This window comes from Callorhinus ursinus, unplaced genomic scaffold, assembly GCF_003265705.2.
Source record: "Callorhinus ursinus isolate GAN/ISIS: 27379988/994484 unplaced genomic scaffold, GSC_fseal_2.0 scaffold6, whole genome shotgun sequence".
In the NCBI taxonomy this organism is placed as follows: domain Eukaryota; kingdom Metazoa; phylum Chordata; class Mammalia; order Carnivora; family Otariidae; genus Callorhinus; species Callorhinus ursinus.
This window is the reverse complement of record NW_027397068.1, coordinates 46382666-46409821: the sequence shown is the minus strand read 5'-3', so window position 1 is coordinate 46409821 and position 27156 is coordinate 46382666. Positions and strand designations below refer to the sequence as shown.

The 27156-nt window shown below is 37.5% G+C and overlaps 1 protein-coding gene and 1 pseudogene across 1 annotated transcript in view; both read right to left on the bottom strand.

Moving 5' to 3' along the window:
* Positions 1-27156, bottom strand: part of LAMA2 (laminin subunit alpha 2) — a 620419-nt gene that overhangs the window by 108378 nt on the left and 484885 nt on the right. Inside the window, exons 37-42 of the mRNA XM_073893912.1 lie at positions 19666-19777; positions 14455-14617; positions 13227-13437; positions 6870-6986; positions 6008-6171; positions 4581-4719 (exon numbers count right to left, since the gene is read on the bottom strand). Coding sequence (XP_073750013.1) covers positions 4581-4719; positions 6008-6171; positions 6870-6986; positions 13227-13437; positions 14455-14617; positions 19666-19777 — 906 coding nt within the window. The remainder of the gene's footprint in view (positions 1-4580; positions 4720-6007; positions 6172-6869; positions 6987-13226; positions 13438-14454; positions 14618-19665; positions 19778-27156) is intronic.
* On the bottom strand, positions 23922-24820 carry LOC141372945 (UV excision repair protein RAD23 homolog B pseudogene; annotated as a pseudogene).

The window sequence follows — 27156 nt, the reverse complement described above, 5'->3', positions numbered from 1 at the left end:
ACCATATGAATGGTATAAATTTGGACTTCAATCCATAGGCTTGTGATTTTAGCATCTTATGAGGCACATTTTTCACAACCAGGGGCATGAAAAGAAATAAGACTTCCGGGAATGTTCCGGGGCTGGAAGGCATGAGTGCTCATTAATGAAGACAATTGTTCCAGAGTCTCATGTTTTTGCAGACCTTCAATTAGAGACTTCTGTTATAGGTCTAAGGTGATATCTATGATGTCTTCTCTCCCTGCCTGGTCTTTAAAATCCCAGCCCCTAGATATTATGATGCATATTTAGGTTCCAAATTCATTGAGCCACAAAGGTGCCAGCTTTAGAGTGTGCCTTTCTGTTTTAACCTCCCTCTGTACTTTTAGATTTCCCTTTGTTTCTTCTTTCTAAAATGAAGTATGCATTAAATTGGGGGAGTTATAATTTATTTAGCATATCTATGAATTTCTAACATTAGGATGGATCTGAATTAACTCAGGCTGCATGTTGTCAGAAATCTCTGGCTTTCCTTTCTAGGGTCCTTGCTTCCTATCAGGGTTTTTTTCCCCACTGATCTGCCACATAAAAGTAAATTTACAAAAATCCAGTTTATTCCCTAGACTCTTGACCCTAAAGCAAGAGAAAACTCCTTTTGAGGTTTCTATGTATTCCCACTCTCCTCATGTTAAAGGAATAAACACTAGAAAATCACTTATAACAGCAGTTCATGTATTTATTAGAATCAAGGCTTTAAACTTACTTAATTTTTAGGTATATTTCCTCCTATAAAAATATATTTTTTAGACCACCCCTCATCTCTAGTTTATCTAAAGCCTACCCCTTGCTTATACAGCATTGTTCTTTACTACCTCACTCTTCTTGTTTCTATGAAAAAGAAGATGTCACTTACAAATTGCTTTCATTTTATTCTGTATTTTATATTTTTTTCTAGAAATATCTAGAAAAGACCATGCTAAAGATTTTTAGAATTATGGCTCCCTCAAATGATGGGTAATTGTAGCAAGTAACAGAACTTGAATTTGGAGACTAAAGAGAAAGAACACAATGTACTGGAGTTGAAGCCCAGTATAAATTCTTGTATTTCTAATGCTCATTCTAGTGAAGATCAGACTGAACACTGACTCTAATTGAGAAGGGGGAGCCTGGGCTAGAGGGTATTAATGAATATTGCTGGTGTGTGTGTGTGTGTGTGTGTGTGTGTGAGAGAGAGGGGGGGAGGGGGGAGGGGGAGAGAGAGAGAGAGAGAGAGAAGAAAAGTGAGAGGGGAGAGAGAAGGGGGGAGACAGGGAGAGGGAGAGGGGGAGAGAAAGAGAGTGAGTTTGAGACAATGACTCCAGGGTAAACAAGAGGGTACTGAAGAGAGGAAACCTCCCATTGCCAGAGGAGTGAAAGGGTGATTCATTTCCTTTTTTTAATGAAAGATACCAAGGGAAGGTGATGACTGCCTAAATTTCCTACATGTTAGTATGTACGACATAGCACATTCCACTGACTTAGAGAAAGGGAGGGAGGAAGGAAAGGAAGGGAGATGACATTGCAGAATAGGTGAAACTGTGTGATTATTACTATGTGATGATTCTTTATCATCTTAGTGATCCAGAACTATGGAATTCACTCTACATAACCCTTCTTTTCATTGTTGTTGCTGTTTGTTATTGGAAGGCACCAGATTCAAGTGCACAGCATTTAAGACCATTCGAGTGGACAGCTCAGAGGCCTCATATCCCAGGACCACTGAAGTCTGTTGCCTCTGGTGGTGATTCCAAGCATCCAGCAGCATATGAAATCTATTTGTCCACCTACTTCTAAAACCTGATCTGGCTGATAACATAGGTTTTAAGTTCACCGATCTGGAAATTTTTTTTAGTTTTAATTTTCTGTTGTTTTAGCATCAGAGGACTTTTTATAGACCTAAAGCAATTAAGATTAGAACAAAATAACTGGATCTTCCTATTCTCTTTTCTAAAGTGACACATTTTCCCTCTCCTTTCCTTGTACCCACCATTGAGGGGTACTAAATGAGATGTTATCTTGGAGATTGCGTGTTGGAAAACAAATGCTTTATAGTACTTAGCCCACCTGAGACTAACAGAAAAATAGCATTTGTTTCTTCATAATGTCTACACTTCCAAAATACTTTATTTCAATATAAATAAATGATGCAAGACACGTAGCTGTTACTCTTTACATAGGAATGCTCCACTACAGTCTTTAATCGTAGAAAACCTCCACCTGCTTATTATTTGGTTAAGTGATCAATTTTCTCTCACTCATATTTTCTTTTCAATGACCTTCTTGATTATGTGTGTGTTTATAAATAGGTAGACTTAAGCAGATTTTCTTAAAAGTGAAGTTGCTTTAAAAATGCTGTCAATTATGCTTTGAGGTTATTTCTACCATTCATTTGTTTCTGTCCTTAATGTTATTTTCAATGCTTTTTTTTTCTTCTCACATTAATTCACATCCATTTTCTTCACAGTAGTAATTGGTTGTTTTATTGCTTGTCTAACAGGTCTTTTCTCTCCTCATGTAAATTCCTCCTTTGTTTCTTTGTCCTTTCTGATTCACTGAAAACATTTTTCCCTCTTTTTAGGAAGACACTCAAATGAGTAAAGGACTCTCCTGTATTTTTATCCTTGAATTCTTTCATACATAAATAATAAACTTATTCTCGCTCTTTTGTGTTTATCCACCAATAATACCAGATCTTACATATACAGAATGCTAGTCCTAGCTATGTAATTGCTCAACCTAATGACTGGCGAATATATTTATTTTCTAGTAAAACAGAACTATATATTATCATGACATTAAAATTAAAAATTTACTTCTTCTGTTCAAGAAACAAACTTTCTGTTCAGTCCAATAAGTTTTCTGGGACAAATCAGTCTTCTGTGAGTTTGCGATAGCCATTTAATCAATAAAGGATTCTCTTTAGCATTTATTTTGTACTTTTTCAGACATTTAATTATTTTTTTATGTGGGATATGGAAAAAGAGAAGGAATGATGGTAACAAGAGGACATGTTGCAATGCATTACAGTTCATCCCAGCTCTATGTTTGAGGCTGGCTAGATTGTCATGTATAAGCATCAGTGTTAAGGAAAGAGAACATTTGGTGCCTGCATAAAAATCACAGTCTTCTATATATAAAGTGATAGTATTAAATTTGGGTGAAATTAAACAGCTCTTTAATAAAACAACGTTAGAAGTTTATAAGATGAAGCAAGGACAATAGTGAGATCTTGACTGGTACAAATGATTATAGATAGACTTGAAAGATACTAGTTAGAATGACATTCATTCATTCATTCCTTCATGAGTGCCTACTATTTGCTAGGCACAGTGCTAGCTAGACACTAAAATGGTCCTATAATGAAGCATAGGTCATATGAAAATGGTGAACTTGGAAATTTGGGTCTTTAAAATAGATTATGAGAAGATAGATAGATTTGAAAAATAAGTTCATTTTTGAAAAGATAACTGGGCATAGGGAAGTTTCTGCTATAACTGTATCACCATTTGAATAAGAAATAAAGAAAGCATATGGTATTAGAGCTTATTCCAGAGGAACCAAAACAGTAGTAACTGCTGATGGAATATGATGTTTTCACTACGACCATGAGATAAACCTTCTAAGAGTGTGGTAAATATCTTTATTATCCCTGAAGCCCAAAAAACCCTTTGTGTCCAATACCAAAGCAAAGAAAATATTGATCTGTTTCTTTAGCACTAATTATTTATGTATATCATTCACAATCAAAGGTCCAATCTAGTTTTTTTTTTCTGAAATTCTGATGCAAAGACCAAAGGAGTTCAGAACATTTAGTTTAGAACATTTTAACTCAGCACGTGCTTCCTATGAAATATTTTTTAGTTTAAAATAGTATTATGAAGGTGTATCACATGACTTATTTTCAAAATGTTGCTCTACATGTAAAGAATGAAGATTTGTTAGTACTGAAGATACTCAGATAATGTGCTATATTTGGAGACCCCAAATTCTGAAATATTTCCAAATGTATTTTGAACAACGACAACAGCCCAAGGTTCCTTTGAAGGTACAGGTTTCAACTGATAAAACTGATACAGGATTCAATAGTATAAATAGTTTAGAAGCATATGATCTCATGTGTTTTGTAAAATGTATACTTTCTAGTCAAGCTTCACATATAACCAATTTGTGGGTGAGTATAAGCAGTGGTGTTAATTTTCAGGGCACTTTCTTATTGATGGTATTTGGAGCAATAGCAATAAATTTTCCTGTCCAGAGTCTTAATGTTTGACTGTCTTTCTTCTGTGAGTTGGTGGCAAAAAAACTGCTTGGCATCTGCAATAATTTCAAGACCCTCATCAGTAGTAGGAAGTAGTGAGACTGAGAAAAGAGTTCTATTATTACAGCGCACTGAAAGTTTATTTTGGACACGATTTAAAAGGAGCCTTTGAAAATAATTCAAAATAAATATTCTAGTTTACTGGGATTTTTCTGAGCTCATTTAAATTCGAGAAATTCCGTTTAGGTACTTTTTCCAAAAGATTGACCTGCATTCTTAGTACATAGCACTATTCAGTTCTTACCAGTTTTGTAGCTTCGTGCGCAAGACCTTTAGCTTCTTGGGCTATTTTCTCAGCTTCATCAATAGAGTCCTTAATATGGCTGTAAGCATTGAAGGCTGCAGTGGCATTGAAGGAGATGTTTTTGGCCTCATCAAGGATTCTGTTGGGATTAGCCCCCCAAAAGAACATCAGAGCAGTTGGTACTCAAATGAAGAACATTCTACTTATCAGAAATATGGCTTCCAAATGATTACAGCCAAGATCATTATGATTCCAAGTCATAATGAGGTATCCACTTATTGTATTATAGTTTTCAACTTAAACTCATGTTCCTAAATAATTCAGCTGTGAAATACTACCAACAGATTTTTAAACACCCATAGTATCCTTTAAAAATTTCTGCAACCACATGTACCATGCAACTGTGAGCAGGGAGATGATCCTTTAGGTCATTTGTAAAGCTTGCTATATGTTTCAGAGCACTTGTACCGTATTACTGGAATGGATTTCACAAAATCTCTTTAGGGGAGGTGTACTGCCCAGATGAAAACAAATGAATCTCAGAAAGTTAAATAGCTTGTCTCAGGTTACATGACCAATACATCCCTAATTAAGGACCTGGAGTCTGCATCTGTGGGCTTCTAGCTTACCTGCTCAATAGGCAAAAGTCTACTATAAAATGAATTGTGCATGAATTGTGGCCAGGGTCTTCAAACATTAATAGTCTCCTTTGTATCAATGACATCAAGTCCTGGAATAGAACCTTACACATGTTATATATTAAATAACAGATTTGAGGCAACTGTTCTTGGGGCTTATAGGACCGATATTTATATATTTATTATGACAATCCCAAAATTGTAGGGGAAGCATACCAGTTAGACCTAGAAGGCTATTTATAGGTCAGACACACTTTGCCACTTGACCTTGCTCCGCGGACCCATGTAAGAGTCCCAGCTATAGTAAGCCGTTATTTCACAGGGGAGTATGTAGGGTCTCCCTGGAGTTTGAAAGAGAAGAAACAGACTTAATGCCTATGTATTTGGCATTGTCAAAAGCCAATAAATAGTTTTGATTTCATTAAAAATATAAAACTAGAATTTGAAGCAGGATGTGTGTTTATCCATTATTATTTAAAATGCTAATAAAGCAACCGCTGTGCTCTCTAATAAAGAACAGAAAATATTTTTTCTTAGTATAGCCTAGGGCTATGTTCACTCCCTACCAAGCCGTATTTGAATCCACTTTGAACTCAGACTTTTGATGCTGCTTCAGTGGAGCTTTGCCCAGACCCTCCTAATTAGGCTCTTCCACAGAAAGGCCCTGTAGCTCATATGTTCCTAATTAGAGAAATCAAGATTTGAAAGAGATTCTCTACCATTTCTGCTAGTCACAACTTTTGGACAAGTGTCAAGATACATAGACATTTCCGACAATAAATGACATACCCATCAAGGACAGCAGATGAGTCATTCAGCTGAGCTGCATGGCTCTCAGCCTGGGACACCTTCTCCGCAAGGTTCCTGTCCTTTATTTCCTGGGCAAGGTCATCGATTTTATCTTTAAGCTCTTCAGACATGGGTGGCAATTTAGTTTGAATGTCTTCAACATACTGATATATAAGAAGAGAGGGCATTTTAAGTAAGTGAATCCAAGCTTCCTCTCAGTTACTAATTTCTCTAGGAGTTATAATTACACACTTTTTTTTAACGAAACTTCAATTTTACTAATATAGCAAAAAGAGAATACAGAATAAAAGCTGTTATTTAATGAGAGAGGTTAGGAACTATATGGAGCCAATTTACACCAAGAAGAACCTAACTATCTTTTTCTAAGAAATTGCTTCTTCATAGGTATAAATGCATAAATGATAGTCATTAGGAATTTTTAGACCATATGTGTTTCTATTGCCATATAGTATGGCATCTACTGCATTATGCACTATATTGAAAGTCCGCTTATAGGTTTACATTTCTCTTTTAACCAATTTTATATAAATATTGAAACGGATTTTAAGAGCTATCCTGGGAACAAGAAATGCCCTTCATCACTATGGAGAAAAATACAGGTTTATAGGAATGTTGTGAGTATTCTCACACAGGCACTCGTGTCTGTTGGGAGAACAATGTGAAGTTTTAACTGTTGCCAAGAGCTAGGCACGGTCACAATGGAATCAAGCAGAAACGATTTGACATCCACAAGAAAAAAAATTAGTATTTGCTTAATGTTACTGAGATTTATCACTATTTCCCACTTATGAAAACCTATGCCACTGTTATTTTTTTATTTTGGCTTTTATGAAATACTCACATCTATGACTGAGTTGATTTCGCCTGCAAGACGGTTGGCTTCATCAAGTATGTCACTGCCTTCTTTTAAAGTGTTCTCAGTTTGTTGTTTGTCACGTTCAATAGCCTCCTTCTTTTTCTGTAGTACAGTATGAACAGAACATCAAAGCCCTATCCAACCCAATATTCCTTCCTGACTTCCTTGAGCTGACTGAACACAGGCTTTGCAAACAAGGCACATAGTGTTGACAATGAGGCTGGATGAGAATGATATCAACTACCTGGCCGGTCCTTCAGGAGTTATTTTGTTTAAATGTCTATCTAGGTACTTTCTTCCTCCCAGTGTGAGGAAGTCATCCACGAGAAGAAAAGTTATGTGATGTTAGTTGAGGAATTAAGAACTATTTTTGAAGCAAGATGGACACCCATCTTAAACTCAAGTGTAAGTGCTGAATATATATTCTTGAGCATGTGGTAGCACCCTGAATTACATTGGAAGTAGACATTACATTCCAGAATCGAAGTCCAAATGAGTATTTTGTGAGCATAAACATAAGCAGATTTAGTCTAGGGGAGTTCTGTAAAAATTGGAAGAAGTGTGATTTTTAAGGGAACTTAGGGGAAGTGCTTTTCAAAAAAAGAGAAACGAACACATGGAAGAATAAACTTAATGGATTGTTCCATAAAAAGCAAGCTCTAATTTTTCCTTGATGCTGAGAGCTTGTCTCAAAACTACATAGAACTCATTCCTAGCCTAGAAGGGTAAAATCGACGAGAAAGAAATATTGTTATTTTTCTATTTGGAGTGTAACTTTGCCTCTTTTTTTTTTTTTCCTTGATATATCTCACTCATTCTCCCAATCACTTGTGGATTTAATGGCATCTATTTTAAACCTCTGCCACTTATGTTTTTATACAGATAACAGTGTTAGTTTTATATTCATTTATAGCTCAAGATGTGTCAGGTAGCTTATAGGCTTTTCTCATTAAATTTTACACTAACTCGACAGGTCCTGTGTTTATCACCTTTTCAAAGAATAGGAAAATGAACAAATGATTTGCTCAAGGTCACACTAACTATGCAGTAGAGGTTTTTTTTTTTAAGATTTTATTTATTTATTTGAGAGAGAGAGAATGAGAGATAGAGAACACGAGAGGGAAGAGGGTCAGAGGGAGAAGCAGACTCCCCGCTGAGCAGGGAGCCCGATGTGGGACTCGATCCCAGGACTCCAGGATCATGACCTGAGCCGAAGGCAGTTGCTTAACCAACTGAGCCACCCAGGCGCCCTACAGTAGAGGTTTGACCCTGGTCTACCTAATGATAAAGCCTGGGTCTTGAGCAATGAAAGCACTGTCTCTCCTATTATGGAAATCACTTGTCTTTTTTGTGGGCTAATATACATACTCAGTAGTATGTTCAGTGATATTGCATGGTGTCTTCGGTATGTTATGCTTCTTCAGTTATGTATGGTTCAACAGGCTGTGCATTTGTGTACGGTCCCTATACTCTACATGCATCTTATGATGAATTGGTGTCACTGATTTTCATTAAACAGTGCTGTTAGCAACTGTTAGAAATGTAGATTTTGAGCTGGTAGATTTCACTACCTTTTCAACTCAGAATCTACATTTTAGCAAGAATCCCAGGTGATATATGCAGTAAAATTGGAGAAGAACTGGCTTAGAACACTGCCTAGCACACAGTAAACACAATGTAATTGCTAACTATTACAATTATTTTATTCTTTGTCTTGGCACTCATTTATCTGAATTCTATTCTATAGGGTGGCCACAAACTATAGAAACATAGATAATGTTATTTTATTTTTTCTATAGACTGAACTGTCTTGATTGCTTCTTGATTACTAAAAGCACTGTTACTTAATATCACTGAACATATCACTTAGTATGTATATTAGTCCATGCTCCAGACTTTATGTCCATATTATGTACTTACTTATTGGTTTAGTGACCATCTCCCTCACTTTAATATAAATGCCATAAAGACAGTCTATATGTGTCACTGTACCTTCAGGACCTAGAAAAGTTTCCTCCATAAATTTTTTTGAATGAATAAATGAAATTAGAGTCCATTCCTGGGACTTGCACTGGTGACACTTGGATCATTCAACTAGTCCCATCATTGGCTAATTCAGGGCAAGTTTTGTTATGTCAGTCTTACTCATGGACAACACAGGTAGGGGAGTCCTGGTGTTGTGATTACAAGTCACATCTTATCTTCCAAGGCTTTGACATTCTTTTCCATAACTACCAGTTAGTCCCTAGTGAACTGATTTAAAGTCATGCCATACTCAGACATTTGATAATCTTCTCAATTTGGCTTGTTTATATTCATGAATCAAGCTAATTTAAAATGCTGTACCAATCAGAGGGAGAGAATATTTCCACATGGATATTAGGTGAAGAGCTATATCCATTCCGATTTCAATTAAGTAGTGAATGAGAATCTTCCTAAAAGCTCCATTTGAGTCACTTTAGGGAACCAATTGTTACGCAAAGGTCAAAATGTATTCTTTATGATACTAAAGCAGAAATGATAAGCCAGAAATTAGGGAGATTTTAGAGGTGGCTAACTTTCAAATTAGATACTAATGGAATCTAGCTTTGACACAAGGAAAGATGACTATTTGGAGCTCCCAAATATTAATGAAAGTATTGATATAACATTTGTTTGGTTTTGCTTTATGGTACTTTATTCACCGGAAAAAAAATTCGGTTCTATCTTTGCACCAGACACTGTTCTTGGCCCTGAGGGTACAGTGGGCAGAAAAGACATGTTCCTCGTGGCCTGCCTGGAGGGAGTAAATGAATAGAGGGAGTAGATTAATATGATAATATTTTTAAAGTAATTCTGAGTGCCACAAAAGTAAATAAAGAGAGGATAGAGAATGATGTAGGATAAAAAATACCTAAGGTAGGAAGCTTCAAGTGTTCAAGGAACTAAAAGGGGACCCATGGATAAAGGGAATTCGCCCAAAGTATGCCATAAGCATAACTATTATGTGATTCCGTTTGAAGACCAAAGTTGATTATATTTCTACTTTTAACTTCTAATCAGATCTTAATTCATTCCAAAGCTCTCTAAGTTTAAAACCTTTTTGGGTTGGGTGGGTTTGCATCCTTCTAATGGTCAATTTGGGGACTGACTCTTCAGTATATGTTTCCTCGCATAACTGAATGGCTCACATTCTGGGGGTCCACCTGGCACACAGTCCCCTCTGCCTTCTCTGCATCTCTGGAAGTGCACACGAAGCCCGTGCCCCTCCAGAAGGCTGCATTCAAAGTCTTCTATGATCTAACTCCAAATGCTATTTCCAAAGCCATCTTCTGCTACACACTTCCGGAGCTGGGCAATGAATTTTACGGCTCTCTTTGGCATTTTGTAAGATCACCTTGCCCTTCCAGAACTCTGCGTATGGGCTCATGTGACTCCATCATTTCTCTCAGCCTTTGCTATGATGCCATCATTTTTGTGACTCTTTTGGGGATGCTCCTAGCCCATATTAATCACAGTATTATGTACTGTGAAAGGTTAAACTACCTGAATTGTAAGGTCTATAAGGCCAGGAATCATTCCTAGTCAGTCTCAAACACCCTGGTTACCAACAGCCCCTTGCTGTGATGGGTATCTGACAGACATTTAATATTACCACTGCCTACTTTCCTAACCTTATACCACACTATTTCCTAACACAAAACTAATTCTCCAGTTCATATAAACCACTCACAAATTTTCCAAAATATAACTTTAATCCATGACTTCAATATCTCAATTGTTAATGATAGTTTCCAGGATAAGACCCAAATTCCTTCACTTGATCTCAGAATGCACTTGGTCTTTCATTACTCAAATTCTGGAGCTTGTCTGTCTTCTCCGGCTCTCTATCTGCTATTCGTTCCCATGCAGTCTTCATTCTAGTCCTATCAAACCACTGAATTTTCCCCCAGATTTCTTATGTTTTCTTTTTTCCCCTCCATGTCTTTGCATATAGTTTTCCCTATTTCTGGGATATTCTTCCTTTTCTACTTTGACCAACTAGCGCCTTTCGTTCAAGACTCAGGACATTTATCATGTCCTCTGTGAAGCCCTCCTTAACCCATGGGTGATTTCGATGCCCTTCCTTTGCTTAGCTCCATAATAATCACTGCAGTGCATACAGAGTGACTTACTTATGTGCACCTCTCACTAAATACAAGTCACCTGAAGTCATCAGAGATGGTGTCTTATTCTTTATATCCCTGGTTCTCAAACTTAAGGCTACATCCGAATCACTGGAGGGATTTTTAAAACACATGTTGCTGAGCTCCACTCCCCGTTTCTGAGTTGATAGGTTTGGGATGGGGCTCAAGAATTTGCATTTTTAAGTTTCTAGTTGATATTCATGTTGCTCTTTGAAGGACCACACCATAAGGACCAGTCTTGGATATAATCAATTTTTGTGTTTGGCACATTTCTTGAACTTAGTAGGGGCTTAATAAGAGTTTTTAACAAAAAAAAAAAAAAAGCTTATCTCCTTAAAATCAACAAATAACATTTGAGCTGGGTCTTAATTATAGCCCCTTCTTTGTGAACACAGGCACAATGCAGTTATCTATTTAAAATACGTTGTATCCATGTGATTGAATAATAAGCTGTATCAGTTGTTCTCAAACCAGTATGCACATTGGATTAACCTAGGGAGAGTTTTAGAATATGAAAACTAGGCTACAGCCCAGACTAACCAACTGACACTCTGGGAAGAAGCTCAGGGAACCCGTCTTTGAACAAACTGTTCAGGGGATTCTCAGTTAGCTGGTCTAGCAGGAACCTTGGTAAGCAACCTAATCAGCCCTGGCAATCTTAAGTAAGCTGTGCCTTACTGGTGTTAATTTAGTCAGTTTATCTATTTACTCCAGTAAGCTTTTAACAGGTCTTTGGTTAAGCATGACACATAAAATGAAAATACAGAACGGACCACTTAGAATCGCATACTGACTACATAAGCTCTAGGCATCTCTAGGGGCACCCAAGAATGATGGCTCCTGGTTTTAAATATCACTAAAAGGAAGGAGAGGCTGCAAGGACCATTTACTGTGCCACTATAACTCTTCTTGAAATACTTCCCAAATGCTTATTATGCTTTCCACACAGGTAAATTTAATTTCTTAAACTGTTGCTATAAAATGGAGAGGTGCGCATCTGGGTAAGTCCCACCACTGGTGTGTCACTGAGCAGGATGAATCATGCTGGCACTGGGGAGAAGAAGGTATCCCAGCATCCTGCCTCTCAAGATGGTACGTTTTCTTTAATATTTCCAGCATGTCAGTAGCAGTAGACTCCAAATTGGTTAAGATTAGATACTGCAGTTAAGAAAAAAAAATGAACCCCCTCAATCTTCCTTCAGAATGACAAGGATATATCCCAGGAGAGGGACTAGAAAAAAACACTTAAAAAATTAACTCATCGGGGCACTGGGTGGTTCAGCCGGTTGAGCATCTGCCTTTGGCTCAGGGTCCTGGGATCGAGTCCTACATCGGGCTTCCTGCTCAGCATCATATGTGCTGAATTTACTCTTGAGAAAAGTGCTCAATTTGCCATGTCAAGTATTAAGGAAAGAAAGGAAGGAAGAGAGGAAGGAAGGAAGAGAAAGGAAGGGTTGGGGGGAGGGAGAAAGAGAAGAATCTATTTTAGTTCTAGCCTCATCAGCTGTCTAAAAAAGGCAGAAGCTGCCCATCATTTCTTGAGGAGAGAATTATCTCTTGTCTGTGAGGAAAAAATTACTCAGATGTGATCTGTTCATGTTAGTCCCTTTTAAAATTTCATTTGCGTAGAACACATTGCAAAGAAAAAGAAAACCAACATCTTCCCAAGCATTGGACTCTCAATGTGCCAGATTCCATTAGGAAATACTTGGTACTTTTGTGACCTATGGCAGCTAGATGTCTAAACAATGGTGTATGGGTTACAAAATCATATGAGGTCAGTACTCAGAGATACCCTGGATGTGCTCTAGTATAATGCACTCATTGCGTAGTTTGAAGACTGAGGCTTAGAGACTTGAGTTGCCTTGCCCAAGATGTATTTCTAGAAAGTGAAACAGTTGCCATTAAGATCCAGGTCCCGTTTGTATCACACTGTCCTCTGAATCTTCAATATCTTGTTATCTAAATTTTATTAGATTCTATAGCAATGGTCACTGTTTTGTTTTTTTTTTGTTTTTTTTTTAAGGATCATTTCCTGTTCTGCTTTTTAGAAGTCTCCTTTCAGAGTTGTTCTTGATTTGGGTAAATGCGCAGCAATTTGACTTATCCAGCCATGTTCAACTCCCAACCCTCTCCCCTATCCCTACAGATTCAGATGAGAATCCCTAAGACTCACCTCCAAAGCAGTCATGTTTTTCTGGTTTGCTGAAGAAAAGCGATTAGCCTCTCTGATTTTCTCCATGGCTTCTCTCAACAGGTCCCAAGCATCATCAACTTTGTCTTTGTAGTCTGCCAATATTGCCCGGAGACCCTTCTCCATTTCCTCGTTTTTCCCTCGGGATTCTCCAAATAACTTCTTCACCTTCTTCAGAAGGCCTTCTGCAGCTCTGCAAGCACCCGCCCAATAACAGACAATAAGCCCTTGTCGCTGCCTCACGGTTTATTGGTATTAAACTGTGTTACAAAGAGATGCTAGCATTCAAAGAATGGAAAAATAAGACAGAATTTAAAGCAGATTGACTATGTACTAAATGAAGATGAAAACAGAAAAGTGGCAAGGCCATTTATAATTAATATATTAAAGTACAAAAAATACACACATTTCAAGTGTATTAGTAATATAGCATCCTCAATTGGAAAGAGTCAGGTTATTCTCATAATCTGACTGATGAAATACATTTTATGATTCACTTCACATACCAAAAAAAAAAACCCTAATTCACCATAGTGATACATTTTCTCTGTTACTTTGAAATTTAAGGTATGAACATTGATATGTTTGGTTTTAGTATACATACTAAATGAGCAGTATATATATATATGTGTATATATATATTATTTAAGTATTAATAACACCATCACTTTGAAGTTAGCTGACTATAAATGTAAACATGTATTTTTTTTATTGAATCTATGGTCACAGAGTTCATTTGCATTAGTAAAATCACGATTGCTATTCCCAACCTCAAATTTTCAGCCCTAATTGCAAAGTCTTAGGTATTTATTATTTGATGACTCCTCTTTTCAGCATTTCCTAAAATGACCAAATGCACAGAATGGACTGCTAAATTCGTAACTTTATTTATTCAGAAATATTTTCATTAAAAACAACAACAAAAAACTGTTGATGGTTTAGAAGTCCCTAATACAGGCAATTAATAAAGCAAGTCCATTAGCCTAATTATGGAAGGGACAGCTCCAGAAAAGATCATTTATTTAATTATTTAAATATAGGCAAAGACATGCTTTTAATCCATTTTAGAGCAAGAGAAATCATAACTAAATGAAAAATAAATAACAGAGCATCTTCTACTTCTAAGTGTGACAAAAATTTTAGAAAACTGTAAGCAATCATTTGGAAAGCTCAGTGTATCAAATGAAAAAATAATAAAGCATCTACTCACACTAACTCATCTTCAGCAACTTCCTTTTGTTTATCTAGATTTTTCCTCCTCAGTTCTGCCATCATCTGATCAATCTCTTTCTGAAGCCCTTGCAAATTTCTCTCAAAGGCCTTGTCTTGAGTTCCTAGAGTTTCATTTAGTCTTACAGCTTTTTCATTTACAGCTGCAGGGGGTAAGACAAATTTTGTAAATTAGTAAACAAAAGTGCCACATGCAATAATGGCACCAAGCATCTGCTCTTCCCCATGATCTCCAAATGAAATGTAGTTTGCCACGGGTGTTCCTGCTGGGAACAGAGAGGTAGTTAATAATGATCCATAACAAACAGGGAAAGGTGACATATTTCTCCAATCATATTTCTTTTGGGGGGCACAGTAATTAAAGCATGGTGTTTCTATCTCACAAGGGAAAAAAATGTAAATAAAGAAATGGCCCAAACCTTCTTCAGGTCAGAGGTAAACAATGAGACACGAAGCATAGCCCTCGGAAGATGAAAATATAAGGTCTGCGCTGCTGATAAGACACAGTCCTATTCAGTCAAATTTGAAAATACCCGGTATAGAAAAACTCTCAGTGATGAGATCTCTGAAAACAAACCTGCCCTTGTTCTTCCACACAGTTCTATGTTCATTTGTTTAAAGGAATGAGGGAGGAAGCACTGGTTTTGGGATGAGGGTTATAGATTAGGGCTCAAAGCTACCTTCTAGCAATAACATCCATTGTAACAGTCTGTGTTTATTATGCATTGAATAAAGTTTCAAACTGTGCTCTTTGGAATTTTAGGATTCTCTGGGTGCTTCAGGTATTCTACAAACAATGTCTATTCTGTCAAGTATCTATTTGATAGGTTAGTGTTCTGGGCAAGATTTCATTTGAAAAAAGAATTCTATGTCAAATAAAAGTTTGAAAAACTGGTGAGTTGAAACATTTATGTAGTTCTACCATTAGTTTTAGGCCAACTTCTCCTGAAGTGTGTTTTATGGCGCATTAACTCAACAAGTTGGAGGGAGATGTTTTCTCAAACTCTTGTGTGCCAAACCCTTATTTCTGTAATATCATCTGTGAACATCCCTAGAATGAAGCTTGGGGTTGGCTAAGAGACATTTTCTACTATTCAGTGCTATATCCTAAGATGTCTTTAGGCAAAGAATCCTGAAAATTCACTTCTATTCTTGGAGAAACTTTTCTGATTAACACTGGTTGGAGCTGTCCCAAGAGTAACAGTTACTCCAAGTTCCTGTAACAGGTGCACACAGGCCAAACAGCTGCCATGAAGGGTGTGACATGGTGGGTTAGTACCTTGGTTCTGAAATGATTCTCAGGGCCTACCCCAGACCTATTGATCTAAAAATTCTGGGGGTAGGGGACCAGCAATCTGTGGTTTAACAAGCCCCCTAGGGGCTTCTGCTGTATGCCCGAGTTTGAAAATCATGGTTTAGCAGAAGGAATTGGGTTTCAATCTTGAATTTTACCCTTTCCAAAATGCATCTTTCAAATTCTCTTTTCATGATCAAGGTAGTCAGTTAGAAAGTTGCGGCTGTCAACCCCTTATTCCCACAGCCATAATCTGCAGGACGATTTGAATCAGCTGTTTTAAAGAACAAACATGGCCAATTCCTAGTCCTGTGGTAGAAATTATTGCTCAGGTGCCATATTCCTAGAAGTTGGTGAGGGTGGCTCTTTCTTGGTCAACTACTCATAGTCATACTTTGACATATACCAAAGAACCTTCTCAAGATCCCACCACTACTGTTGCTAAGTTATCACCTAGGCTGCATTGTGTTTGTTAAGGAACCACAGTGACCATGGACTGATTAATTGGAAAGCTCCTTGATCCAGCGGACTTTGTGAGAACTATGGCAGAATGCCAATGCTTAAAATGTAAGGTTTATACTTATTAGATTTCAGGAAAGGCTGTAGATTTGGCCTTCCCTGTGGTACCTCTCCTTTGGTCTGACTGCATATCTGCCTGTATGTTGACTTTAACTAATTGTATTATGTAACTAACCACTGACCTCATTTGCATTCATAAATCCCACTTTTCAACTTGCCAAAGGTGTATGTTTTTCTTTTATTAAGTGAATATATAAATGAGCTTTTGAAATTTCATTGAATTTAGGTCCTGGGCCCAGGTGGTTGTAAGGGGGCAATGTGAGAGATATAGCCTCACTTGTGGTCTATTCTCAAAACTAAACTTCTGCAGAGAAGAACTTGCTGGAAAAAGCATGACACAAAAGAGAGGAAAGGAAAAGATGGCTGTAACTTTTGGAACGTATACATCATTTCTTTTAAATGAAAGTAATATGTAAGCAACTGGAAGAAATTATTAAGGCACACAAAAATGACAGTAGAGATATTGTAGAGATACTGCATTAAAAAAGAAAGCATCATTTTAATAGAAGAGATGTAATTGCTCCATTCCTTCTATATATGGAATTTGGAAATTCTCTGAATATTTTTAAATTAAAGACGAATGTGTTATTTAGTCTCTTAGATTCAAAGGTATACACTATCAGCACTTTCAGTTCAGTACATTTTCAACAGAATTGAAAATAATTATGACATTAAGATAGCTCTGAAATTTACTTATTTATTTCTACTTATTTCAAAGGAAATTTTAAGTAGTTTTGAAATATCTTTAAAACAAGATAAAATTAACAGAAAAGGAGATGGAGTAAAGATAAAAAATAATGTAAATCAGAAGACATCTTAATAGACAGTATCTCAGTAGCCAAGGCAAAGCAGGGGATAAAAAAGGGATACTTAACAAGTATACAGGATCTGTAACATACAAATACATTAATCCCTCAGGAAAAACAAAGTTGTTTTTCACACTGAACCAAAAAAAAAAAATATGCTCTGATGGGTAAATTCATCATGAATGACAAATACTACTGTGACCTGAGAAACAGGAAAGAAGGTGTCTAGCATTTATTAAGTCCTCATATATGTCAGTACATATGGTAATTAATGAGTTGTTTATATATATGTATACATACATGTATACATATATATATTTGCTCATTAATTCTAATAGTTCATGGAATGAAATATAGAGTATTTGTGATCTAATCAGGAGTCATAGCAAAGATTTTAAAAAATTAATGGGAGATAAGAATGCCTTAGATTAATAGACCGTGATTATCTAGGAAGAGACCATGACTTATAATGGAAGATAGGGGGAGTAAGGTATCCCAACTAAAAATAAAACTGAACTAGACAAATGCCAGGCTAACAAATTCATTTTTCCCCGCAGCAATTTATTGTCACTAATAAAACCTCAAAGTACTGATACTATCCCCAATTAGTGTAGTTCTAAGAGAAAAAAATGGGTGTGGATATGTCGTATAACCTACTTAAGGCTTTTGGTGAGTTTCCTTTTCTTTAAAAAAAAAAAAAAAAAAAATCTCCTGAACTGCCAAGACTTGTAGTACATAGAAACATCCTAGTCAAGATTTTGTTTACTTCTGGCATATTCAAATTTAAACATTCAGGAAATTTTAACAGTTGGATTAGTTTTGCCAAAGTTCTCTTCTAAAGGGCTGTGCATATCATGTGTGTTATCATTTACATTAGTAGCTGCCGGAAGAAGGGAGCAGTGTCCACATTTCTCCCGGGTACAGGATCACAGCTATCCCACATGGACCTTCATGTAAATTAGGAAAAAGGTGTCCTGTCTGGACAGACACAACCAGACTGCCTGATGGATGCACAATTTAGAGAATGGGAGACACCTTTGATGATACATAACCCTTTTCTCTGATGGATGACGGACTGTGGGGGATGAGCAAAACCTGGACAAAAATCTCGTCTCCACCTGCCCCCTGCTGGTGCCTTTGTGTGGTGCACAGACTGGGTGGTGGGTACACTGCAGAGAGCGAGCACATGAGCAGTGCTGATGTTGGAGTCTGTTGAAAACATGGACCAGCATTTATTCTTATGCACGAATATCTGATTGGAATGATTTCAAAATAAGTTTCCAGGATCGGCTCTAAGTATTGAGTGTTTGAGATTGAGGTAGAAGGAAAAGGAAAATTACTGGGTTATTGACCAGTGCCTTCATGGATCCAGGCAGAAATTGTTTTACCTGCAATGGGATTTTTTTTTTTTTTTTTTTTTTTTTTTTTTGTGGGGTGGAGGGAGTGCTGGGTGGAGAACACTTCAAGTCGCATTAATGGAAAATAAAACCGGGAAAAGCACAAAAAACTCCATCTAGCAGAAGTTAAACCATAATGAGTTAGTTAAGAATTTTCTGGTAGGTGTAACTTCTGTTTCAGGTCCTGACATGTTTTGCCTCAGATTAAAATGCTGTTGCTTCTTGCAGCGGGGAATCTTTGGGAGTTTTCTGTCTCTTTTTGGCCAGTGATTCCTAAGAATTACCTGTTAGGATCTGCCTTGAAGGTTATCTCATGTTCTGATTTATTTGGCTGTATTTCCAAGCAAAATATCTAAAACACGTAACACTGTAAAGCAATAAAAATATTTTATTTTTTAAGAGAAAAAAACCCCAAACATTTTTCCTACTTTCTAAGCCTGCATGTATGTTTACTGTATTATAACAGACAGACACTTAAGATCTAGATTTTTGGGTTTTTTATGTTTTCTTTAAGTTCTTAATCTGGGGTTTAGCTCCCAAATAGCTTCCACTTTGATCCTAAATCAGATTGGCAGATGCCAAGCACTAATTCCTAGAGAATGATGGACTAAATACAGTGAAGCTTCTGGTAAGGTAGCAAGTCCAGACTCCAAGCAACAGATGTTCATTAAAAACAGCACCAAGTATTTTAAAAGCCATTTTGCGAAATTAGAGTGCTGCTTTAATGTAGAGTGGAATGATAAAATTAGCTTTTTAAAAAATTAATCTTTTCAATAGTTTTGAATACAAACAATAGCAAAAGCATAAGTTTATTGGTTATTTACTCATAATAGTCATTCCTCAAAAATTAAGGCATTCCTAAGGGACTGCATTCAGTTTACCATGACGCTGCACTCATAATGACTAATTCACTGACTATTATCCCTTATTTAACACTGTAGATTGGAGATGCTTGGCAGATAATGCCCTTGACTATCCCAACCAAAGTACTTTTCAAAAGCCAACCCTCAGATTGAGAAAGGGCATTTCTTACTGGAGAAATTCCAGTCCTGTGTAATCCCTTTTTCTATTTTTCTGGTGGGAGACATAATGATTAAATTAAATGATTCTAATACCTTCTGCATCCTGGGAAAGCTCCTTAATGAATCCTCCTAAGGAATCTGCTCTCCTGTTGGTCCTCTCAGCATCCTGTCCAGTTTGCTCGCCATCTGCTGTCACTTTGGTAGCCTAATGATCCAAATTCAGGAAAAGCATAATTAATTGAGATGATGAAGCTACAGTGAGATAAGCTCCCACTGGCTACATTTTCTTTCAAATATAACTCTGAGCCAAAGGGAATCGATGAATTATTGATCAGATATACTGGAAATGACACCCCATGCTCCAGTATACAATTAAACTTTATTACTTCTTCCATTAAATGGAAATCAGAGAGTTGTATTTCGGCTTTTTAAAACCCTTGCTTTATGCAATGACATAGAAGAAGCGATAAAACACAATTATTTTTGAAGTATCTTTGAGGTACAGTTGCCAAAAGTATTTAATGGATTCTTCAGCCTCCACATGTTGCAGTTTTGTCCATATTTTATTTACCGAAAAAGTGTGGAGCGTAGCAATGATCTCTTGAGGAGGCACAGGCAGTCTGTCTCAATAAGCTTGATCCTATAAATGCAGTCTAGATCAATACGTTAATTAAAGAAACAAAGAGGGAGAAATGCTTAGCTACTCAGTAGTAAATGCTTGTTTTATAACACTCTAAAGATGCCAGGAAACCGTTGAAGAAGAATAAATGATAACTTTTCCCATATGTCATCACCAGAAAAGACAGCTGTTAATCACAGTACCATACATCATTGTCAACACAATAAAACAACTCCACAAATAGCTTCATGCCCCCAAAGAATATCGCCACACATTTGCACTTTCATTCACATTGAAGATGCCACTTGACACAAAGGAATCCATTCAATGTGTTCACAGTTAAGATAGGTTATATTTAGTCAAATAAAAATGTCATATGTAATATTCAAAGTTTCTTAAAAGATACTATAAAGTTTAGAGAACCTTGAAATAGGGGTATAGGTCATTTTTCTATGCATGAACATACGCTAATAAATAGGACTTTTTTTTTTTTTACTAAAAAGATAGGGATAATCTAACTACAGATAATGAATCAAAGAATCACAAACTGCCTTAAAATAATTTGAAAAAGGTCCAAATTGGCAGAGTATTAATATCTATAATCCTGTACCAGAGTGTTTGCATTCTAGACATGCCCAGAGATTCTAAAATTTTTTTTACACATAAGAGAATTTTAGATAGAAATTAAAATAGAACAAAATGTCTGGCCAACACAGAATACAGTAAGAGATGCTATAGAAATTGTACTGCATTTTGTGATTTCCCAGGGGACAGTAAGAGGTTTAATTCACGACCCCTTTCAAGGTTTTACATAAAAGGTAGAATATAAAGTCCAACTATCATCAACTAATTTCTCAACCTGTGAGTGTTACCATCACAAATAAAAGGATGAAAGGATAAGATCCACTGGAAGTTTTAAAAATCCCTCTTAACAGTCTGCAGTAAATATATAAAATTATTTAGAAGGTGCTAATCAATATTTTTACATATACACACCACATGCATATACACATACCTATAACATTTTAAATGTTAAAATTACTGAAGTCAGCTGCTTAAGATGTTGGCTTTCTAAGCTGTCGTAGACGTTTGTCTAGCCTGGACTTGATTGTACTCTACAATATCACTCCTATTTTCACGTATCACAGACTTTACTAAGGGACTTGATCCACATTATGGTCATTTTCAATATCTTAATTATTAATGTATTACCAGCACTGTATTACCACACAGGAAGTGTACATTATGATTTAAACTTAAAATTTATTCTTTGCTTTATCAGTATCTTATCTATATTACTAAAAGATCATAACTTACATATTCACACAACAAAGGCTACCAATTCTGGCTCATAGCCTAAAGCATTTAATTTTTAAAAATAAATATATATTGATACACTGTCTCTTTTAAATTCTGGATGATCACGATTCCATCCACTGCCTTTAATTCTTCTTTCTTAATTAATTTATACAGCAACATGTAAGAGTCATCATTAACAAACTTGGTACTGATTATAGGAGCGCTCCAATAGTAAGATGTCAAGAATTCTACATGACCCATGATAAGAAACAAGTTAAAAGAGTTATCATGAAGACCCTGTGCAATCAACCTCCCCGGCTTCTGTTTAGTATGTGAAATATGCCAAACTCTCTCCTTCTTAGGCTCTTCTCAGATCCTGCTGTCTTTGCCTGGAATAAACTTTCCCTTTGTCCTTTCAATGGATGGATCCTTGTCATTTGTCATCTTTCATCTTTCAGTTTCAGTGTCCCTTCTAGGTGTGGCCATTTCTAGGGCACCTAGCCAGGTTTCCAAACTTTCCACAGAACATTTTTTTTTCATAACACCATGCATTTTAGAATTACTTATGGCTCCTCTATTTGTTGGTTACCTCCCTGACTAAAAGGTAAGCTGTAAGAGAGCAGGGACTTGGTCTGTTTTGTTCATCACTTTATATCCAGCTCCTAGTGTGATGCCTCATTGAGAGCAAATATTGAATGAATGTTCAATAAATGATTAAGCAATTACCTAGTGAATCTTGCTGACCTTATTACCATTCTCATTGCCTACCTTTCTATGAACACTCCCAGAAAGGGCTTTTGTTTATACTATTGTTCCTTAACTCCTCTCCAATTATCCAAAATAAATCCAGCCTTCAAGAGTCAGTTCCAACTCAACCTTCTTTGTGAAGCCACCCCTGACCATTTTGGCTTATGCTTTCCTTTCTTAGATTTTTTTTTCTCTTTTCTTTTCTTCTTTCTGTCCTATTAAAATTTTTCTTTTAATACGCCATGAGATATCTTGATTGTATATTTTCCAAAGTACTTTTGCAGTTGCATCTTCCAATTCTTCTAAAAGACTTCACCAGTCTTTTCAATGCAATGAAAGATTCTGTATTATACTTCTTTCCTCCTTCTCTTTTTGAATGTAATATCATCCTAATGACATCAATGGTCATACATTCTTATCTAATATGGAAAAATATTTACAAACATCAGAAACCCAGTTCTGAAACCTTTGCATTAATTCTGAACTGAATTAGCATTTTCTGGCTTTAAAGAAAGGCAGCAGTTTGAACTGGTGACTTGTTGATAAACACATTTCTGCTGAGGGAAGGGGAAGCAGAGTGAATGCTGCATTTCTCCGTTGGCCCCCAAATTCTCACTCTCACAAAGGGGTACTTCCAAAATAAACATGCAATGGTGATTTTAAAACTTTTACTGCAACACAATAATGAAGTAAACAGTAATTAGACACCTACCAATTTTTTCCCCAAAGCAAACCAAACAAACAAACCAAAAAACATAAACAGGAAGATAACTCTACCTATTCTTGCAGTTCCTCCAATCATGTTAGAAGGATGTCTAACATGATCAATGATCAAAAAAAATTTTTTTTAATTTTTTGAAGATTTTATTTATTTGACAGAATGAGAGAGAGCACACAAGCAAGGGAAGTGGGAGAGGGAGAAGCAGGCTCCCTGCCCAGCAGGGAGCCCGATGCGGGGCTCGATCCCAGGACTCTGGGATCATGACCTGAGCCGAAGGCAGATGCTTAACCGACTGAGCCACCTAGGCGCCCCAGTGATCAAAAAATTTTCAAATAACAGTATTTTCATTTTAGAATGTTCCCCTTTTCTCCTCCTTCCCCCTCCCCAGGTATTTAACTTGAGAGAATGGGCTTTCTTACACATTAATTTTATACCTATATGAAGCAGCAACAATAAGTCAATAATTTGGCATTTCTGTTTATAGTTGCTCCAACTGTTTTTTTCAATTTCACAAAGCCATTATCCAGCGTTGCTCCAAAATAGAGACTGTAGATTCCAGGGAGCAAAAATTTTTTTCTTTAGATTTATTTATTTGAGAGAGAGAGAGAGCATGCCCGTGAGCAGGTGGAGTGGCAGGGAGAGAGGACCTCAAGCAGACTCCCTGTTGAACGCAGAGCTGGATGCCGGGCTTGATCTCCCAACCCATGAGATCATGATCTCAGCTGAGACCAAGAGTCCCACGCTCACTGAGCCACCCAGGCACCCTACATAACATTCTGAAATCAATGTTAAGTCAAAGAAATGTGAAGCAGGGCGTTACACTAAATTTTTGGATTCAATACACTAAAAAAAAAAAAAGAAAGAAAGAAAAGAAAAAGAAAAAGTGAAACCTAGGAAAAGTTACCTCATGTTTTATAGAAGAAACAGAGACCTGCAAAATCTGACTTTGGGTTGTATAATATTTTACACACTATGCGGACTGTGGCATCTGCTAAATGCAGCAGACATGTAGGCATTGATCCCTGCCCTGTACCCCCACCCCCAACCATCTTCTACCTGATACCATCTATTTTGCCTATGAGCCCAAGTCATCTGAGACAGTCCGGTGAATGCAGTGTGATGATCTGCTGTGACATATGAGGAAAGAAGTCCCTTTCCATCTTCATCAAAGTTTTGCTATAGAAGAAAATTGGCAGCCAAGTTCTCATTCTTCTCACAAGCAAACTTTGCTCGTATCACAAGTCCTTCAGGAAATCCTAGTGCCTTTCATCCTTCTACGGCTTCTCAGTCCTGAGGTGTTCCTTGAGTGTATCTCGCGGGCGCACTTCCGGCTTGTGCAGCTCCGCCCCCACGCCTCCATGCCCTCCTCCTTGACCACCTGCTTCTTGAACTGGTTCATTTAACACCAGAATCAAATGATCCTGGGGTTGGCTAATTTGCTGCCGGAGTTGAAAATGTTCTTGACCTCTGGCAGCAATGCCAGAAGCAGGGAAGGATTCTGTTAGTCATTTGTCTCATCTGTTGAAACTGAGGCTGATCCGTAAGAATTCAAGGGGTCTTCTCCAGAACTTGTAGGGTTGCAGCTGCAGTCACTGAAGACTGAGGAGCCCCCGTCCCAGCTGCTGGGGGAGGGGATCAACCACAGCCCGACTTTCTCTCTCTGGGGTTCCCATAGAAAGATGCCCTACTGCTCTGTCAGGGTAGTTGGAACCAGCTCTTAGGGCTGTGGTCATTTGCTGGCCTTCATAGCCCATTGACATGATCTCGGTTACCACATTCTCACAAGACTGCCCTGTGACACGTGCACCTGTTGCATCTTCAAAAGGGTTTGGCCAAGAAGACTCTCGTGATGTACCATTCATTTCTGCTGGCTTTTCTGCAGGGTTTTCTTGTTTTTGTGGCCCTGGCAGGTGCAGGTGTGGGAGTGGGGCTTCAAGCCACAGCCCACGTCATGGAGGAGCTAATGGTGGTGCCCTGGCAGGATGTGATCGGTGCTGGTGCTGTGACAGCTTTAGGTTTTGCCACCATAACCATCACAAGGTTTCTTCATCACTTTTATACTCTTTTAGAGCAGTATCATCATTGAGGACTTTGCTGGAATAAATTAATTTTTGACCTGCTACAGGAAAGACATCTTTCCCCCTTTCCAGATTCAACCTTCTCTTTCAGTGTTTTCATCGTCCCCCTGGGGTCAATGTCAGTCCTGTTGCTGGAGGGTCTGTGGGGTAACCTACTTGGTGCCACCAGGCAGCAGGCCAGATGGCCATGGAGGCAGGACCCTTTCTTAGATTTTTAAAAACAACTATCATTACCACCATTCATGACTCTGTCGGGTAGTTACTTTGTTAGGTGTTTTGCCATTTCTATCTAATCTCTGTCCTTGGGGCTGAGGCTATGTCTTATTTTTTTATGTCTATTTTTTTTTATTCCTCAGAGTGCCAGGCATAGTAGATATTGAGTGATTAGCTGGTATAATAATCATCAAACCAACTATAAATCCCTGTGATGTTCCAACACCTGTTGAAGGAAACAAACAAAAAAATCTCTATGCCTTCCCAATACCATGCAAACTGGCCTTCTGCCAAGTGCTAGGCTTGCCAGTGAATGTAGACGGCTGGGCAGTTTCTGGGTATTTTTCAGAGCCTAATGGGAAGCTTGTGCTCAAGAGCTGCAGCTGAGTGCTTAGGAAGAGAGCCAGGCAGGAGACCCCTCAATCCCAACCACACTGCATTCTTGTCACTGGCCTCACGGTCATTGAAAACTAACCTGCACTTACACGCCAAATAATGCAGGCGGGACTGGGTTTGGGAGGAGGCAGGACTCTTTAGGGCCAGCACGGTTTAGGGCCAGCACAGTGCTTCCTGAGGAAGAAGGTAGCCTTCCCCTGCAGAAATGAGAAGAGCCGCCCCTCTCGGCCATGTTCCAGAAGAGGAGGAAATGTGAGGTTCCTGCCAAAAAGGCATTGATTCATGGTATTAGTGCTCCAAAAGATGGGTTACAGAATCAGGCTCAACCATATCCTGGATTGATATGTGTGTTCAGAAGGGCTTGTAATACTCTCTTGTGTCTCATTTACTCTTCCTGCTTTTAAAGATACACAGAGGGCATAATCCCTGTTTTCACACTGATGAAAATGAAGGTATAGAGAGGTTAAGTGACTCATCTGACCTCATACACACAGGGAATTGGGGGCAAAACACAAATTTTCTCACAGCTTTATATTTTGTCTGTATCAAGCACTAATTTATATTATGCTAATATCCAGGAAGAATAGGAAAATCCATGAAAATTTGAGCATTCTGAGTGGGAGGAGGGACACTGCTTGAGCTTAGGTAGTACTTGAAGTGTATCACCTTTAGGCTTTAGTAAATTAACATATTTAAAAATCCATAGCAGAACATCATATAGACACATTTTTAAAAGTCATGTCTTGTTACACAGTAATTAAGGTGAAAAGTCACCCTTGTCAAAACCACCCATGAGAGACTCCATAAAGGAAGCCTATGACAAATGCACTATCACCTATAGGGAGTAGTGATAGATAGCGGTATCATGGTGAAATTCACGACAATCAGTTTTACCCAGGACAGGCTATTGATGATGTTACAGATGAATGCTAAATACTACATGATAGGAGCTATCTGTCTGATCCAGTTTAGTTCTTCTATTCTGCATTTTATTAAATTACCATTCCATCCCTTTGTCATGTTCCCTCTTATTCACTATTATCTTGTCCTTTGAGTATTTGACAAATGTCTTCTCATTTATCCTACTATGCCGTACAATCTTCCTTTGATTCTGTCTTTGATTTTCTTATTTTTACATCCTCTTACCTCAGTTCTACAATCTTTCCAGCATTCCCTTCTAAATGATGCCTTAAGCTGTACCTTGTGTTTCTCTCTTACTTTTGATTACTTTTTTTACATTCAAGTTCACTAAACTAGGTATTTTTTCCTTCTATTTTCTTTTTCCTTTTTTTTAAGAGTATTTATATTAGGCAGCATGCATTACCATTAGGCATGCATTAATTTACTTCTGAACAATGTAGCTGTTACTTTCTTGCTTTAGCTCAAGCAGTTCTCACTGTGCCTCTTGAAACCTGCACATAATTTTCTTGGTTGGATATTACCAGTGTCTTTCATTTTCTGCCTTCTTTATGTTAAAACTAGAATCTAATGGGGCAAATCTAGTGAATAGA